The sequence below is a fragment of the Branchiostoma lanceolatum genome, chromosome 9 (assembly GCF_035083965.1).
Source record: "Branchiostoma lanceolatum isolate klBraLanc5 chromosome 9, klBraLanc5.hap2, whole genome shotgun sequence".
NCBI lineage: Eukaryota > Metazoa > Chordata > Leptocardii > Amphioxiformes > Branchiostomatidae > Branchiostoma > Branchiostoma lanceolatum.
This window is the reverse complement of record NC_089730.1, coordinates 16,169,931-16,187,219: the sequence shown is the minus strand read 5'-3', so window position 1 is coordinate 16,187,219 and position 17,289 is coordinate 16,169,931. Positions and strand designations below refer to the sequence as shown.

The window sequence follows — 17,289 nt, the reverse complement described above, 5'->3', positions numbered from 1 at the left end:
AGAGGTAGGAAAGTTAGTGGAGACACTTACAGGTAAACCGCCGTTCGCCGCTCAGGTGGACCGGATCTTCCACGCCACTGGAGGGGTAGTTGGGAAGATCGCCGTGTTTGTAGAGAAGAAAGGGCAGGATAGAATCAGGCTTCCCAACTGCGAGAACTTCACAGACGTCCACTGGGACATCCTGGAATGTCTGCTCTACAAGTACGCCTCACGCCTACCCGAGCAGAACTTCTGGGACCTTGAACCTGTCACGGAGGGAGAGCTGACGCTGTGGCTGAAGCGGTTCCCTCTACAGGGCCCCGATCACGTTGCCATGACGGACGCCAAGGTCAAGTTGGTAGACGACGAATTGTTAGAACAGGCCGAGGGCACGTACAACCCCAACGCGCAGTTCCTAGCCCAGGCCCCGAAACTCCTGACATACAACAGACACAACTTCCAAGGTCTCACCTACCAACTCGGCCACAGTCACGACATCAGCTTTCTGCTAGAGAAAGTACGCGATAGAGTCGACAGGATCGAACAACTGCAGCTATTCAGACACCAGTCCGACAACCTCTTCACATCAGTCTTGCTGGCTTTTGTGTACGTAGCTTCCTACGGAGATGAGGACGTGGAATGGGGGTTCAAACCTTCGCGGTCGTCACAATACGACTGTGACGAAGTCCAAGTTCAAACCAAATCCGGCTCCTTCCATCTCCACATCTATGACAGTGATGAACTTGCAGCAATGGCAGAGCCCGTCAGTGACAATGACCCCAACACCATGTACTTGGTAGTTTCACCCAGGACGACCCGTACAGGTAGCACATGGGCGTGGCGCAGTAGCAGTAGTAGGAAAAAGAGGAGGAGCCAACCAAGGGAAGACAGTCCAGCCAGGGGCGAATCCTCAACTCCTAGAAGAAGGCCACGCCTTCGCACTAGAGACACCGATAGAGGAAGTACTCCTAGCGGGTACTGCTCAGATGAAAATATGGATGAATGAAGATGTGTGTCAATGTAGTAGTTTTAAGTTGCCATTATTTTTATGTTTAGACACTTAGAAATCCACAAAGTTTGCACTATTGTAAACTTTAACTGTGGAAGTTTTTCAGTGTCAAGAGTGATAAATATGGATGATTGAAGATGTTTGTCAATGTAGTAGTTTTAAGTTTCCATGGTTTTTATGTTTAGACACTTAGAATCCAAAGTATACAGAAGAGACCAACACACCTTGTTGTAAATTTTATGTGTGGAATAACCGGAAGTTTATAAAGTGTTAAAGAATATGTCTGGAAGAAATGGTTGCTTTAACAATATAACACCAACACTGCCAGTGCCATGGCCTATAATAAGACAGAAGATTTTGATTGTGATGAATCAATAGATCAGGACCACTTTGTTTATATTGATACCCGTACAATTTGAAAGTGGATACAACTTGACTGTTTTTGCAGCTAGGACGAAATAGAAGTAGCACTGAATAATAGTGTATTTCTTGTTTGCTTAATTGAGAAGTGTGAATAGAACTCTGAAATATGTTGGTTTAATGTTGCTTTTGAATGAATAGAAGGGACAGGAACATGTGAAGTTGTGGCATCATGTTTTTGTTTATTCAAGTGAGAAGACATTACAGACGTAGTGGTGACACACACAAGTTTAATAAACTGATATTAGCGCCACCACTAAACATACATACATACATACAAAATACATAACAGTAAACAAAAGCTAGAAATTAGAATACAAAGTTGTAACGAAATAGGATGGAACTTGCTTGTAGCGAAATATGATGACATACAAGAAGCAAATAATACGGCTGCCAGTACAGCATGACAAAAAGTTTATAAAGTTGTAATTCAGATCCCCTAACCCAAAGGCGAAATTCAAATTGCACACACAAAACCTAAAACTTAGAGGAAAATCAGGGAGAAATAAAAGCGTTTCCCAGCCTTAATGTTAAAATGTTGGTTGATACACAAGATTTTGGCATTTATACTATAGAAGATGAATACAGTGTGCTTCCTCGAAGTCAAAGAAATATGGGCATTTTCAGAAAGTGCTAAAACGAGTAACATCATTATTACACGTCCATTAAATGATTGATTAAGTAATGAGTGCAACATGCATGTGGACGTGCTAAGCAAGTTATGCTACAGATATAAAGGTGTCTGTATTTCCATGAAGGTGACGCTATTAGCATGGCCCTGTGTAAATAAATGTAGCCGGTGGGGTCGTAAGGTTGCCGTCTCAGGCCACCAAAAAGTCTGTTAGACTTAGAGACAACTTGTTGCAAAATACTTGACATGCATATTGCATGATGTTAGACTTGAAGATGTTGAGGATTGAAGATATGCTTACATACTTTGAACCATTAACTTTAAATACATAAACGCATATTTCCATTCGCGTTTATGAAAACGTTCATGAGATTACGACTTAAGTCTGATAACAGTTACTACCAACTGAAACAGCGATCCCTGCCGAATCAATATTGATTCTTCCCTGGTTTAATGAGCGTACCCCCGAGTGTGTTTATCGCACCATCAAAGGGATGCCATTGTTATACATGTCTTATGTTTGTCTTCACGGGAACCCTCAAGAGGAATGATTGTCAGGGAGTGACAGGGACCAATAATTAACTTCTTTTAATGACATCACTTGTAGTGACGGAGGGACGTCTTGTGCTTGTGGCCCCAACCGCTAAATCTTTTAAGAAAGTATTAGATAGGGAGTAATTTCGATCAAGGATGTTTAAAAGCTTCAAATGCACAAACGGTTGTTCTTTCTTGTAAAGTTGTATGAAATTTATGCTTTATGTGTCTTTTTCCTGTCTACTTACATCGAAATATATTAAAATGTCCTCACAACCAGTGCACGTAGAATTTACTTTAACAGATAGTAGAGACAGTACACTACGATGCGTGTCACACGTTATAGATCGTTATAGCCTTTGTTTGTAAACCACCCTCCCAGTAAAGTGGCACGGTCCATCAACCTTAATGCAAATGAGGGAGGCCACGCCAAGCCAAACACAAAACATGGCGTCCTCCCGGGGCCATGTGGCTGTGCGGTGGGTCGCTTGACAGTTCTTTGTCCTTATCATCTGTTACTTATTTCCTAAACTGGGACCTTGTTGTCTTGTGGTTGAGAGATTTTCATATCCCAGAGCTACGCTGGAGAACTGAATCGTCCCTTGTGTGACCGTCGGGACCGCCATGTTGTTTACGCTGTGAGTCACTCCTTCCAGTGTTGTTACCAGCGACCAAAACGACAACTAGTGAGTCCACCCTCCCCCGACAGCTGAACACATGGACATTTGCCAGGATGAAACAACGGGTTAACATGTCTTCAAAACTTCAAGGACCTCTATCAGACTCCAGGCGAAGTTCAAGATCAAGAATGCGGATTTAAACAGTCAACGGTCCTTGAGAGGACGCGGAGAATTGAACCACTGCCAGAGCAAAGTTCATTGTTACTCGTGTTGAGTTACGATTTTTTTTCAGAATGAGTATCGACTTTACGGACCAGAGACGCTTCTCAGAAACTTTCTACCAGTGTTGGGAAGAGCTACAGAATGATCCAAGAGAAAATATCGGACCTTACTTCGTGTCTGACAGAAACCGGGCCAGCGTAGACACCTTAATCCATTCCATTTATTCGCTGTACAAAGGTAGGCACAATCATAACGGGGTTCTTCTCACCGGGTGGAAGTCGGTCGGTAAAACGTTTTTGATCGAGTCTCTCCGACAAGTAGTCCGGAGGAAACTGGACGATAGATTTATCACCGCGTACGTACTGTGTTCAAGTGGCCTCAAACTTCCCTCCGAAGCTCTGTATGAAGAGATACAAAAATGCCAATCTCTGCGGGAGAAACTGAACTCCCTCCCCACCGAACTACAACAGATCACGAGAAGAGACATCAACGAAATGATCAGCTTTCTAGTTTCCAATGGGAAGAGGCCGATAGTTGCAGTGGACGAGTTGCAAGAGGCTTACATCAAAACACACGAGCACAGAGACAAGCAGATACAAGGGGAAAACTTCGTCAAGCAGCTGTGTGCGATAGGAGAGTCTCGGGACGCCCTGGGCTGGCTCACGGGCAGTACACGGTCAGTAATAGCCTTAGCCTACCAACACGCAGGGTACGAAGACATCCTAGAGAAGTACATCCAATACCCTTCACTCAACGACAGCAAGTACAAGGAACGCTACCTCTACACACTGAGGAGTCCCAGTGACATACGCAAGCTTTGGGAGATCGTGCGAGACACGGACTGGGTGCCTTCAGACAAGGACTTGATCGCCATCTTCCGCACCACAGGGGGAGCGATTGGCAGGTTGGTGTACCTGGCAGAGATGGGAGGAGACTGGGAGGGACAGAGACGCCCACGTTTCAACACCGACCACTTCACCGACGCCCACTGGTACGTCCTGACGAGAATGATCGCCAAGTACAGCGACGTCCTACAAAAGACCAACGCCGAGCACGACCTCTGGGCCATCGAGGACATCACAGACGGGGACCTGAAGTCATGGCTGGACGAGTACAATGAGAACTGTGACCCGGACGACATGATCAAGGACAGCTTCAAGTACAGGCTAGTTGATAACTACCTGCTGGAGAAAGGAGAAGGCGTGTACTCACCAAATGTACAGTACCTATGCGAGGCACCTAACCTCCTCCAGAGAAACAACAACAAATTCCTTGGCATATCTACCGATCTGGATGAAGAAAGGCCCGAATACTTTGTGGCTAAGATGGCTGACCTCGTCACGTCAATCCCATATGACGCTTCAAAGCATATAAACGATAAAGAGGGGTATGTCCACATCATATTCCACACAGCTTTATACATATCCAACAACAGACCGATATCTGAGCCACAAACAGCTTCAGGACGTGCAGATATCTGCGTGGTCACAGCCAGAAAACAGGTCCAGTATATCTTCGAGTTAAAACACACAACGAAGAGGTCTGATGTCAAGAAGCTGCTGCAAGAAGCCATGGACCAAATCACAGCTAAGGGCTACAACAAGATGTCTTTCTTTGACACGGACAAGCCAATATGGCACGTCGCAATAGTGCATTGTTCACAACCAGTGAACAAAGGCAAGCCGAAACCTCTAGAACACATCTGTGAGAGAGTTGTGCCAAATAAGGAAACAGATACACCACCGCCAAGAAAAAGGACCAGGAAGAGATAGACTCAGTGAGAGCCAGATATGGACTTTGCCATGTATATATTTTATCAAATTATAACCATTAGAAAGACAGAAGCGCTGCATGATATAGTTTTACATTACTGAAGGCCTGTGTTGTCTGTACTGTATTTGTCCATTGTCATCATCGTGTGCTATGTACTGCCTGCAAACAAGTACACTGACCAAATTTAACATGTACATGCTTATGTACACTGCCAACAATTTGTTAATAACCCCATCTTATTATGTGGATGTCTCAGGAGGCAGTGCTCATCTCATTGTGTAAATTATTGTGTTGCCAGATTTAGAGACAATGTATTTAAAAAAGACAATCTTGTGATTTTATGATGTATAAAGTAGAGTGGATTCATCCCTCAAGCTAACCGACATCTTTCACACTGTGATTTTATGATGCTAAGACAAATTTGAACACTAATATGAATTTCATAGAGGCAGCTTTTATAGTTGTTTGAACACAACTGGTAAAAATGTGTGAGAAGACTATTTTATTGATGCAGAGTGATTTGTTTGATAACGACAAGCTGCAACGTCAATGTATTTTCAGGGATCAAAATTAAATAAAGTATCAATGTTATGAAAATGTTTCTGTTTGACTTGCTTTATAGGGTGTAATGTAGTGATAATGTCTGCATTGAAGTCAGATGCGTACAATGCATCGTTTTAGAAATACTACTACACGTGTCTGTGTAAAAGTTCCATACCCTTTTTGAGGCAGAAGGGACAGTGGTTGTTATGACAACTGTGTCCAGGACACGGTACTGGAAGGCAATTTCCTTCCACCACCTTTATCCAACTGAAGTCTGTGTAACTGACAACAAACCTTGCCTTTCAAGACAAAAAATGTAGGCAAAATGCTATCCACCTTGAACTCTACCAAAAATGCTGGCCAAGGCTTTTTAAAGTTCTTGTTGACATTTCTTGGTTCAATGTTTTCTCTCAGCCTTCTGTGGATCAGCCACCCTGGCCTCATTAGCCTAACTAAATCTTCATAGTTGTGTAAGTCAACAACTTGTTTGAGGGTTGAGGTAAGGTCTCCTGGGAGGGGTGTGCAAGGGCAGCATATTGGAAATTTGTTGTGACTGGCTTCTACTAGAGGCCTGGCTGCCATCCTAGTTCGTGTACTGGGGCTCCCATACTCTCTTAAACCAAGTTGTTTAGGGGAGAGTGTGGGAAACCCAGCAAATGAACTAGGATGGCAGCCAGGGTGTTCTTCAAACAGCCAATGTTAAGGGGCCAACATTGGTTCCTTAACTTATGTGGTTTCATTTGCCTTGTTTTGAAACTAAATCACTCAGTTCTCTCCTGTGTCAAATTGCAGTTCAATTGAAAAGGAACAGGAACATTACAAATAGTACCAACAATAACTGGTTCACTTTTGTCAACATGACTCGTCTTCAGCATTTTCTCTTCAAGTCAAGGCCATGTTGATTTGATTATATGGATGACATCCTTTTGAAACCCCAGAACTGGTGCGAGTGTGTGGAAAAAAGTTTGCCAAAAAAAAGTTGTCTTCATGACATCTAGGTCAGGGAGGTTGAACACTCGTTTTTGCTCTTTCACATCTTCTTTGACTTTAGAATTGATTTTGGCAATCTACGACATTATCATCCGTTTTCCAATACCCTTTTGTAATCCATGGCATAAATTGTCATTTTGCAGCTTTGTACGATTTAAAGTAATGTATGGTCTAAATTTTCTTTGGAAACAGGCAATAATCTATGTGCGCATGGACTTCATCCGTATAATTGAATCAACATGGCCAAAATGGTAGGCCCTTTCCTAGCATATTCTCTATAGAAAACAGAATTTATTGGCTGTGACATTTTCACACACAATCCTTGCAAATTGGTTTCCATGAGGAATATGCTGGGAGTTCTCAATGGTAAGAGTAGGGATCCTTTCTAGTGAAAGTGAATCAAACCTAGTCTTTCGAAGAACTGAAGTGTACAAAACATAAACAAACAAACCCATAACAAACAGACAAACACAACAAACTTCTATTTATGAACTTTTTTAATGATCCGATCTACAGCAGCCTTCTTTACTCCTTAACGGCATACTTCCTCAAGGGGTACAACCGGAGCTTCTTCTGTGTCTTCTTGGACTTCATGTTCTTCTCGCCCTTGGTTAGTGCACGTCGGATAGCTCTGGTCTTCTTGTAACGCAAGTCCAGAGGGATGTACTTCTTCTTCTGCAGAAAAAAATAACGAATGGGAAAATTTAGTCATTGCTGAAATACACTTCCAACATTTTTAGAAGTTATCAAACCTATTAAATCTAATCAAAGTTAATGAAATGTGCCTATCCGACAAGCTCATGCAGACTCGCCTTCTGTATCATTTACCAGGTACAGTCAAACCTGTAAAAGTGACCACCTCTACATAAGGACCATCTGGCCATCGTAACTACCTTTGGGTGACCACCAGTCCACATAGACCAAATTTTTAAGGGTTCCCTGAGTAGTCTTCTTAGGCAGGTTTGACTGTATATCATGTACTAAATAAAGGTAAGAGTAAAGTACCTTGTAGAACTTGCGGAGGTTTTCCTTCTGTGTCTGGTGGATGACTGTCATGACACGGGCAATGGACTTGCGAACAATGCGGCTGGAATAACAATGTACAAAGGATCACAACGTTGCTCATTATGGAGAAAAAATTTAAGTAAATTATACAAACATTCGTTAATTACTTATTGTCAGTAAGATATTGTTTCAACATGATGAATGAACAGATATGTGACATACGTAACAGTAATGAGGAAATTTGGTACATTTATCTTTCATGTGACCGAGTTAAACTCATCATACCTGTCTACTTATGGTTGCAAGTTTGGCAGCCTTGCAGGCTTGCAGTAGCCTCCTAAGCAGGCTTTACGAGGCAAGATTTTTTTTCTAAACGCATATTGCAATAGAAATCAAATTCAATAGAACTGAAATGCCATCATAGAAAAAAAAGCCTGGCTCCTAGAGCCTGCTAAGGAAGCTAGGCCTGTATTGGGTTAACTATATATCAGCAATCACCTACATGTAACCTAACTGTGCAATGGATGAGACGAAAACTTACATCTTGGAGAGCTTGGAGGCAGCTCCGCCCGTCACCTTGGCGACCCGCAGCTGTGACAGCTCCTCCTTCAGCTCACTGAGCTGCTTCAGGAGTTCCTCCTTCTTCTTGCCCCGGAGCTCGTGGGCCTTGATTTTGACCTAGTAAGATTTCGGAAACATTAAAGATGTTGGATCCCTAACACTTATTACATGTCTAAGATCAATCCCTGAGAGAATATCAGTATTTTCACTGCATAACTTTGACCATAACATCATTCATAATTTTACAAAAATACAAAGGAAACTGCAGACCACTTGGGAAGTACATACAAAAAAATATATCATAAGTAAACTTGCAATTGGTAAAAGTTACACATGCAACTGGCCCCCCACCCCACCTAGTGCCAAACAGTCAGACTTTAGTTCAAGAACAACATCAGGTGCGTTTTAACAGGCCTGACAAATCATATAAGATCAACTTTTGAAGAAACGTCAGTTTTCCATTTCATCCTTTTCCATGTGTGTTTATCATTTTGTGAAATCCGACGGTCGATACAAATGTATGAGCATGTTGTGACCGATGCGATGGTGGCCAAAATCAACCTGGGATGATGGTCAATCTAAACGATCAGACCGCGTAAGCGGCATAAATACTATTATCATCAGCTAAAACAAAATCTTAGCCTTCTACACACAACATGTTAATTCCAATATCGCTTTGGATATTGTAGATTGAAACGGATATCTGAAGAATAAATTTTTACCCACCATCTTTGATTTTCTGGATGGGAAAAAGAGGTCTCGCACATGTCAAAATCTCGCGAGAATACGTAGCTTACCCCAGTAGGCAGTGGGGTTACCTTTATCCCGGGATGCCCCTATCTCCGTTCATCGACTGTTTCATCTATCTATACACAATCCAGGGTAAATTTCTATACTTGCATTGATAAAAATACATATCTAGATTTTTAAAATTATCTGCATTAGTCTTTTAGACCCTGTTTTGGTCCGTTAAAGGAAGAGAAATTGGTGTGCAAAAAGGGCATCTAATTCTGAGGTGAACCATAAAAACCGATCGAAAACGAGGCTTCACTTCCGCCATCTTAGAAAAAAACTGGGAGGTGCATGGTTCACGCTTCTGAACTTTGCCAAGTTTCTTGAAGGTTTTGCCCTCCTATATATCTAAGACATGTCGAAGAACACGGGAGCATCGAGGTTTCGGAAGGTTGACGTTGACGAGTTCGACGAAAACAAATACGTCGAGGACGTAGACGAGACGCCAACAGGGACCGGACCGAACGAACAGGAAGTGTCCAGCCTACTTCAGCAATATCCTTCTGCATTTTTCTGAAGTTTTCTTAGACGTTCAGTGCATTCCGTACATGTTTTGGGTCTGGTGGGATGTTGTTGAAGTTTTGAAGTAGATCTTGTATTCTAGGGTCTATACTTGCTTTCTAGCGAAAGGAACATGATATCCGGTCGCGTGATTTGTGTCAAAGTAAACATGATAGGGGAGGGGGGCGTTGGCTCTTTCTTCACTTCCGTGGTTGGTCATTCGATAAATATGACAACGTCTAGTGATATATCTATGACAAGAATGATGTCATACCTGAACTGATCGGGTACCCAGGCCCTAGAAGGAATGATGAAAACGTTGATCAGGCAGTTATTCTCTGTGAGTTAGATTTTAGAAAGAATTTGACACACTTGTAATTTTGATAGGAAGTTGTGGTTTGTCACAATACCCGACAGGCTACAGATATCTTAAAATAGATTCAGTGTAATGTAATGCATCAATGTAGTCATACGTTTCCCTTAACCAAGTGCTTACAGGTGAAAATGTTGAAGCATTGAAAAGAGTGCTGTCTAACCCACCAACTGGGGGCAAGAACCAGGCAGCAAAGGTTTGTATATTTATCCATGGAGGTTGTATAACCTCCTTGATATAAATTCATCTCATAACTTGATACCGCATGCAGGATATGATAGGTACTGCATATCTGGGCCAGGATAATGTTCAATATGGGTGTACTGAACAGGTCTATATTTTATTGTATTGCATGTAGACTTGGATTGGAAGTTGTATTGCACAGGCTTCCAGTTCCATCAAACTTCAAAGGATTTCGAACGCTTTTCACTTGCAGTGCTGTCGAAAATGTGAAAATTGGATTTGGACTTTGGCATGAATGCATAAATCAGCCATGTCATGAAAATTGCCACAGCTTTTTATTATGGCCTTGGATTGTTTATCTTTTGATAGAAAATTGTCATTCTGGCATTAAACTATAGTTATGCATACAATATCTGTCAAAGTCCGGTGTTACAATGCTCAACATCTTAAACTCCAGGACCAAGCAGGCCGTCTGGTTCTGAGGGTTCTCGTGTCCTTTAAGAAGTCTGAGATGGATAAAGGCATCAAGGCTCTAGACAGCAAACAGCTGGACCTGCTGATGAAGTACATCTACAGAGGCTTCGAGAACCCGGCAGACGACAGTAGCAGTAGTACACTCCTCATCTGGCATGAAAAGGTAGGCTAGATACAATAAGCAGGGGTTTTTCTAGGAAAAAATTGCAAAGGATGGCATTGTAAGGGAACATCTAGCAACTTAGCGGAGAGATGGTCCCCTTCCATGCGTGGTGTGAAGTTCTAGAGAATTCTATGGGGTAGGGGCAAAATTACTAACACAGGTCACAGTTTAACACTGACCACATCAGTCAATCAGAATTTTATGTTTGTGAGAGGATCTGCTCCCCATAGTAAAGGGGGCCTATGGTCAGGGCATGGGGATGCAGCACCCTTGTTCCTGTCTTTAGAAAAAAGTCATGACTAGCCTTTCTTTCAACAAACAACAGATATGTTTTATTGATCAGGCTCATGTGATGTTGGCTGATGTTTTATTTATCATTGTCTGAAACATCTGACCATTTCCAAAATCTATCCAGTTGCTTGAGTAACTGTTGATATTTGTTATTTTCTTTCCAAAAACATGATACCCGGTAGCTCTTTATCTATTCATGTTTTATTACAATGATTCAACGAATACAGCAGTGAATAGATGCAAGTGTTGGATGTTAACGTAAATGTACTTTCATTCTTTTCTGTTGACAGTTTCTAAATTCTCTACTCCTCTTGTTCCAGGCATATGCAGTTGGAGGACTTGGCTCAATAGTGCGAGTGTTGACCGACAGGAAAACAGTATGATGCACCAGGGTCCCACCAATCATCACATCACATCACATCTTCCACTCAATAATAATAATAATGATAAGTCTTTTACTTAGTCACGGCATCCATTTTGTATCCCATGATTCATTTGGTACCAAAGGCAGAGATTACACATTGTTTAACTCACTGTATCATAAGAGAGAGCCCTTTTACAAACTGTTTATCAAGGGAATATTGGTAATTTCAAGGTCTCTTTTTGGCCAGTAATCTTTAAAGTACATGTAGGGGACTTTTGTGAAGACTAATCACAATACTACACCATGGGTATGTACTATGTCCATCAGGCTTTTAGCTAGGACAGGGTGTCCAAAGATTGGGGGGAACCAATCGGAACCAGTGTTCCCTGTTGACTTTTTGGACTAACAGTTACCTGGTAGCTTTACATGTCAATCAATTTACATGCTGTCCCAGTGTCTGGTATGAGGGGAAAAAAAAACAGTGTGCGTGGTGGGAACACGTGTACCTATGTTTGTAATTACCAAGTAAATAAGGTTTCCTTTGAACGTCCCCAGCAAAATGAAGGGCATCAAATTTCTTTATTTTCTTAGTGTAGGGTGCCTTCTTGTAGGGCATCTAGAAGGCACCCTGCTAGCTAATAGCCTGGCTATTACTCAAACATGTTTTCATGGTTCTATAAGTACATTGTACCTGCAGTTATTTTAGGAGAACCGTGTGTAAGATATGGTACATTTTATGATGGAATTATTGATATGGTTGGTTGAACAGTGTTGTAATCTCTGCACTTGATGCCAACAATAAAAGATGAGGTTATGGGATAGGTGCCTCTTATATGCAATGTACATTTTATGGTACTCTTGTAATAAGTAATTATGATTAGTACCTTTCATCGGTAGAATTATCCTACCAATCAATTGTGTATCTGAAATAAGATATCTTCTTTAGTGCATTATGATATAAAAGATTATATAAGCTGGGTTACATTTGATGGTGTACTTAGTATCATTTATTTGCTAATGAGGCATTCCTATTGTTGAATAGACAAATTCGAACCACACAAACTGTTATTTTCTTATGGGGAATTTTGCTCACAAGCTGTATTCGTCATAGTGCAGGTCCGTAAAGAATAGAACGTGTTCGAGTGGCATTACCCTAACCCCAACCGGTGTCACAAAGCCTGCTGTCACACAGGTATTTAGTTCCCATGGGCGGCCCGGCACCCGCACACATCCCATGAAACATTTCCGGTTATCACTATTTCCGGATATCACTTTACAATGTTGGTGGCTATTTGCCTTCCTCACTTGCATAAAATGCAGAGAAAAACGGCTCTTTTTTTTTTCATTATCCGTCATAAATCAGATTTTAATGGAACACCTGCTTCCTCTGGTTTCAGATAATGTCCTTCGAATGCATTCTGTTTTTTAATGTGCGTTTGTGAGCAAAATCCACCCAAGGATGGAACCAGTTTGTCTGGTTCAAATTTGTCCATTAGGCCTATCATGCCATGAAATTCTAATTTTTGCACTCGATGTGTTACATTAAATTAGTGAAAAAAGGGACAACAGTGACTTTTTAATGTTACTGTCAGAATGGTGTCATTTGAAATGACACAGTATAAGGTCCCCAAAAGGTATAGAGTTCTCTAAATTTACATTTCCTAAAGCATGCCTGGATTTCTTGAAATGTAGCAACTATGGTAAATCTTTTCTCGGAGATAGGGTATCACTTTATTCGATCGCATGCCGTCTTTCAAAGTTTATATGAGACTGTCAAGAATATTTGGTTACTCTTTTATTCTGTAAAGAAATGTATTTGTACCATCAGAAAAACATGAAAACGAAAATAGCATAAAGGAAATGATCAGTATTCATTCAATTTTTTTGCTTAAGTGATCAAAAACATACAAGGCAGATTTTGCCACTATTAAATGTGCCAGATTATACTATGTTGACACCTAATTGTATCTCTTCTATTAAAGCTGCACTCGGTTATATTCTAGGACTTTTAAAGTGGTCTGTTGAAATTCAAAGCATATTTCTTGATGTCCTGTAATCAAGTTTTTTCTTATATTTTTTCTGTATTAGTACAATTTCTACCTACCACATGTTTTTTTTTGTGTCAAATTTTATTGACAAGGAGTGGCAGAATATATAACAGCGTAGCTAGGTTTTGGGTTGTATGGCATTATACATTGGGGTTATGCCATGGTATAGCATAGGAAACTGCAAACATATAAGGCACATGTGCATGATGCAGGTAGGATGATTTGCAATTCAATTTGAATGCCATGTATTTTTGCCCTTCCCCACTTCCTTGAAATACACATTTTAGCCTCTCCTTTCTAAAGAACAAACATATGCTTGGAAAAAAAAAGAACATTTTTACATTTCATGTGTTATTTGAGCAGCACCAATATTTAGCAAGTTTTTAACCATACCAACAATAGCCATGATTCTTTCAACGAAGGAAACATTGGAGACCAAGAAAAAATGCATGTGTTGAACATCATGCCATACATTCTATGATCAGTTTCTTTATCAATCACCCATACAATTCACTTTTTCCTTGTCCAATCATGAAGGAAATTTGTAGGTGTAGTCGTTGCACATTTTGAATGAATTATTATACCTCTACATTGCAGGCTAGGTCTAGTTAAAGGTAATGTTATGGATTGAACATTCCTACAAACTACTGCTATCTTGGGAAGGGTTGGCTGGAATACACTGGTGCTTATCCTGTTGAACAATGTAGTGTGGTGTGTTCTTTGTAGTTTTTATCTACTAACATCTACACAATCTGCTGTGTTTAGTCAACTGTGGAGAATTCAATCAGGCTTGATACTGTGTGTTTTTGGAGCATTGATCCAAACTCTCCAAGGCCTTTAACTAGTATTTATAGTGAGAGCATCCAATAATGGGGGGGACCAATTAGAGCCAATGGGCTCTGTGGATTAAAGGCAAGCAAAGCAATATTAGGGCCAAAAAATGGAAATAAAAAATGCTGAAATCTTTTTGCTATGACATTTACTAACATCGTTTAGCATATTTCCGTAATAACTTCATACTTTGAGCATTTTAAAACTGTGCAAAAACATGCTTTTTGATGATCTCCTTAGTTTTGCAAGCCTACAAAAACCCTGGCGACGATTTTCACATCAAAATACATGCTTTCCCAGGGTCTGGTATGAGGAAAAAACAGCAGTGGGTCAGTGTGTGGGGGGTAACACATGTAATGTAATCAACATAATAACAGGAAAAGAGGGGGTCCTCCGAAAATGAGGGCGTCTAATTTCCTTGCTCTCGTACTGTTGGGCATCCAGACGACGCCCTGACCACCTGCTAGCAAATAGTATGCTAAGCCATACAAATCTCCACAGTAACACATGCACACGCTACCACTCCAAACATCAACCCCTTCTTGAGTCATCTTATGAAAAATACAGCTGCATAGATGATAGAATAAATGAAAGAACTAAAGAAATTTTCAGGGTGACACTACTTGAGACTGAGGGCATAATTTGTAAAGAGGAAACAGTGAATGCCACTAAATGGCTTCTTAAAAATGCTAGGTTTATTTGCTTTTACTTTTTTAGCTGGAGGAATCTCTGAGATCCAGTGCCATCTCTAACACATGTACAGCAAGAAGTAATATACACTTAATATGGAAGATTGCATTAGTCATCATATAACATTGTGCATCAGTGGTTTGTAAAGGTCTAGGATCTGTGACCGGTTGGTAGAAAGAGTGGTCCAGTCCGGTTAGGGGGCAGAAAAAGCGGCTTGACCTTTTCTGCGTGTGGTGACCCAGTTCATAAAACTGTTTGTGTACCTTGCTGTTATATATATATACACTGTGTTAACAGTTGATGCAATATCCTTATCAAATAGTGGGTAGTCATGAGGATACATTTGCAGGTATGGGCCTTTGACAGTATATATAATTCTTGTACAATTTGGAAATTGTTTGGTACAACATGTCTTGAAAGCAATAATCATGGCTTATTTCGCTGGCCCACCAAACATCTTGGCCATGGCTTTGGCATACTTTTCATCCTGGGCTTTTGACTTTTTCTCCAGTACTTTTAATTGTTCGATTGTTGCTTTGTTTGCTGGTTCAATCTCAAGTGCCCTCTGCAAGTCCTGTCTTGCCTTCTCGAACTCGTTTACAGCCGTGTACGAACAACCTCTTCTGTACAGTGCCTTCACTAGACCAGAGTCTAGTAACAGCGCCTTACTACAGTTCTTAATCACAAAGTCATGCTGACTCAGCTTGATCTGGCATGCCGCTAAGTTCTGATAGCACGCTACTCTCAGGTTGATGTACACTGCCTTCTGGTCTTCAGGAATATCCTTCCCTAACAGGACGAGAAGTTTGAGTGCTCGGGAATAACGGCGAATGGCGGGACGGATCTTTGCTGCTTTGAAGCATTCCGTTCCCTTGTTCTTGAGGTGAGTGGCTAGGGATAGTATCTCGTCCGATCCCTGATGCCAGGGGTCTTCTTTGCGGGTTAAGTCTTTCAGCTCCAACTGGAACCTGAGGAAATCGTCACCAGACCCCAGTCCGACCGTTTCCTTAGCCACCTCCACTTCACAAACCTCAGCAGCCTGCATAGTCTCAAAACAGGCATCCAGGACCGCAGAAATCTCTGTATCCCCTTCACCTAAGGTTATCTCATTCTCTTCATACATTGGGTACCCAACAAGCCCTTGTTCCAGACCCTCGCTAACTAAAGGTATGATCTGGACAACACAGGTTGCACCTAGGTTGGGTGTTTCGATTCCTTTGCCTTTTTCTAGAATGTACTTTGCAAAGGACTGGTCGGGAGACTCCCATCTTGTTGGGTGTGTCACGGCGTCTTCTGGGGGCGGTGCTGTTGCCATGGCAACCTCACTCGGCGTGGTGGTGACAGTCATGGGTGTGTCATCCATTGTTACCATAGTGTGATCTGTAAAGAAATGGATAAAATTATTACGAGTTAACCTTCTCCCTGCTGCCTATCCCTGTAATTATAACCAATAGAGCGAAGCGACTATGTACTTCAGGGTGCTGAAGGTTAAGGGTGAGCTATTAAAAATAAGCAACAGTATTCGGTTACTTTGTTGAATTTTTGTCATTAACTTAAGAGAGAGAGACAATTGACTCGAAACAAGTGGAACTCAGCACCAAGAGACCACATAGTGAAGGACAAGAAGAAGAACAACAACAGCTTCTTATTAAAAGCAATATCAAAATCTACTTTCTAATCATACTCTAGAAGAACAAATGCATCCTTTGATGAATATCAAAACTCATTTCTGTTTTCCTGACAAATTCTTACCTTCCTTTTAGTTTTTATAGCTTATACAATATATTCTGATGACTGTCTAACGTCTTGGCCGTTTGTTAAATACATTTGTACTAAATTGTAGCATTCGTGTTGGTCGTTACTCGTTTGACTGAACGTAATTATAATATAAAGCATTCTATACCTACTTGTGAAAACGAAATATCACTTTATAAAATCAAAAATTTATGATCCAGCCAGAAATTATGATAAACGCTATAAACGATACCGTCACTTGAGATAGAAACGATTTGGAACGATATGCATGTCAATATACACAAAATATTAGACACTTGCAACATCAAACGACTTACGTATCCCATACAACGTGAAAAGGGGGACATAATCAGCAGAAAATATGAAATATTGAATCAGCAACAACCGTACCGCCCCTCCCCACTATTTGTCAAGCTCCCGACCTCTGACCTCTCTATCACCTAACGCAACATAGAACTTTTAAAAAGAATTCGATTTTAAAGCAATTTAATCAAATTTACTAGCCAAAATTAAAATTGAAAAATTACAACAGCTTTA

General features: G+C 41.0%; 3 protein-coding genes across 4 annotated transcripts; 1 reads left to right on the top strand and 2 right to left on the bottom strand.

The window, feature by feature from the left end:
- Nucleotides 1-7,200: 7,200 nt before the first annotated feature.
- LOC136442624 (large ribosomal subunit protein uL29-like) lies at nt 7,201-9,347 on the bottom strand. The gene is made up of 4 exons (XM_066439570.1): nt 9,339-9,347; nt 8,268-8,404; nt 7,727-7,808; nt 7,201-7,396 (listed from the first exon to the last, which is right to left on the bottom strand). Exons 1-4 carry the CDS (start codon nt 9,345-9,347, stop codon nt 7,247-7,249), a joined length of 378 nt encoding a protein of 125 aa, XP_066295667.1. The 3' UTR covers nt 7,201-7,246.
- On the top strand, nt 9,317-14,180 carry LOC136441858 (actin-related protein 2/3 complex subunit 5-C-like). The gene is made up of 4 exons (XM_066438392.1): nt 9,317-9,574; nt 10,077-10,149; nt 10,594-10,773; nt 11,385-14,180. The coding sequence occupies exons 1-4, from the start codon at nt 9,435-9,437 to the stop codon at nt 11,445-11,447; spliced, it is 456 nt and encodes a 151-aa protein (XP_066294489.1). The 5' UTR covers nt 9,317-9,434; the 3' UTR covers nt 11,448-14,180.
- Nucleotides 14,181-14,980: 800 nt separating this feature from the next.
- LOC136441857 (FK506-binding protein-like) lies at nt 14,981-17,197 on the bottom strand. Of its 2 annotated transcripts, none has more exons than XM_066438390.1 (2): nt 17,070-17,197; nt 14,981-16,377 (listed from the first exon to the last, which is right to left on the bottom strand). In XM_066438390.1, the coding sequence occupies exon 2, from the start codon at nt 16,367-16,369 to the stop codon at nt 15,431-15,433; it is 939 nt and encodes a 312-aa protein (XP_066294487.1). In that variant the 5' UTR covers nt 16,370-16,377; nt 17,070-17,197; the 3' UTR covers nt 14,981-15,430. The 2 variants fall into 2 exon arrangements, with proteins under 2 accessions (XP_066294487.1, XP_066294488.1); XM_066438391.1 differs by having other exon boundaries at nt 17,143-17,178.
- Between the last annotated feature and the right edge of the window lie 92 nt (nt 17,198-17,289).

What these genes read in the sequence shown, in the direction of transcription:
- LOC136442624 (XM_066439570.1), bottom strand. An exon ending in GCCTCCAAGCTCTCCAAGAT is followed by an intron (nt 7,809 to 8,267) that starts GTAAGTTTTCGT and finishes TTGTTATTCCAG; the next exon opens with CCGCATTGTTCGCAAGTCCA. An exon ending in ACCTCCGCAAGTTCTACAAG is followed by an intron (nt 7,397 to 7,726) that starts GTACTTTACTCT and finishes TTTTTTCTGCAG; the next exon opens with AAGAAGAAGTACATCCCTCT.
- LOC136441858 (XM_066438392.1), top strand. Translation starts at nt 9,435, where the DNA reads ATGTCGAAGAACACGGGAGCATCGAGGTTTCGGAAGGTTGACGTTGAC. An exon ending in GCAAGAACCAGGCAGCAAAG is followed by an intron (nt 10,150 to 10,593) that starts GTTTGTATATTT and finishes CTTAAACTCCAG; the next exon opens with GACCAAGCAGGCCGTCTGGT. An exon ending in TCCTCATCTGGCATGAAAAG is followed by an intron (nt 10,774 to 11,384) that starts GTAGGCTAGATA and finishes CTCTTGTTCCAG; the next exon opens with GCATATGCAGTTGGAGGACT.
- LOC136441857 (XM_066438390.1), bottom strand. Translation starts at nt 16,369, where the DNA reads ATGGTAACAATGGATGACACACCCATGACTGTCACCACCACGCCGAGT.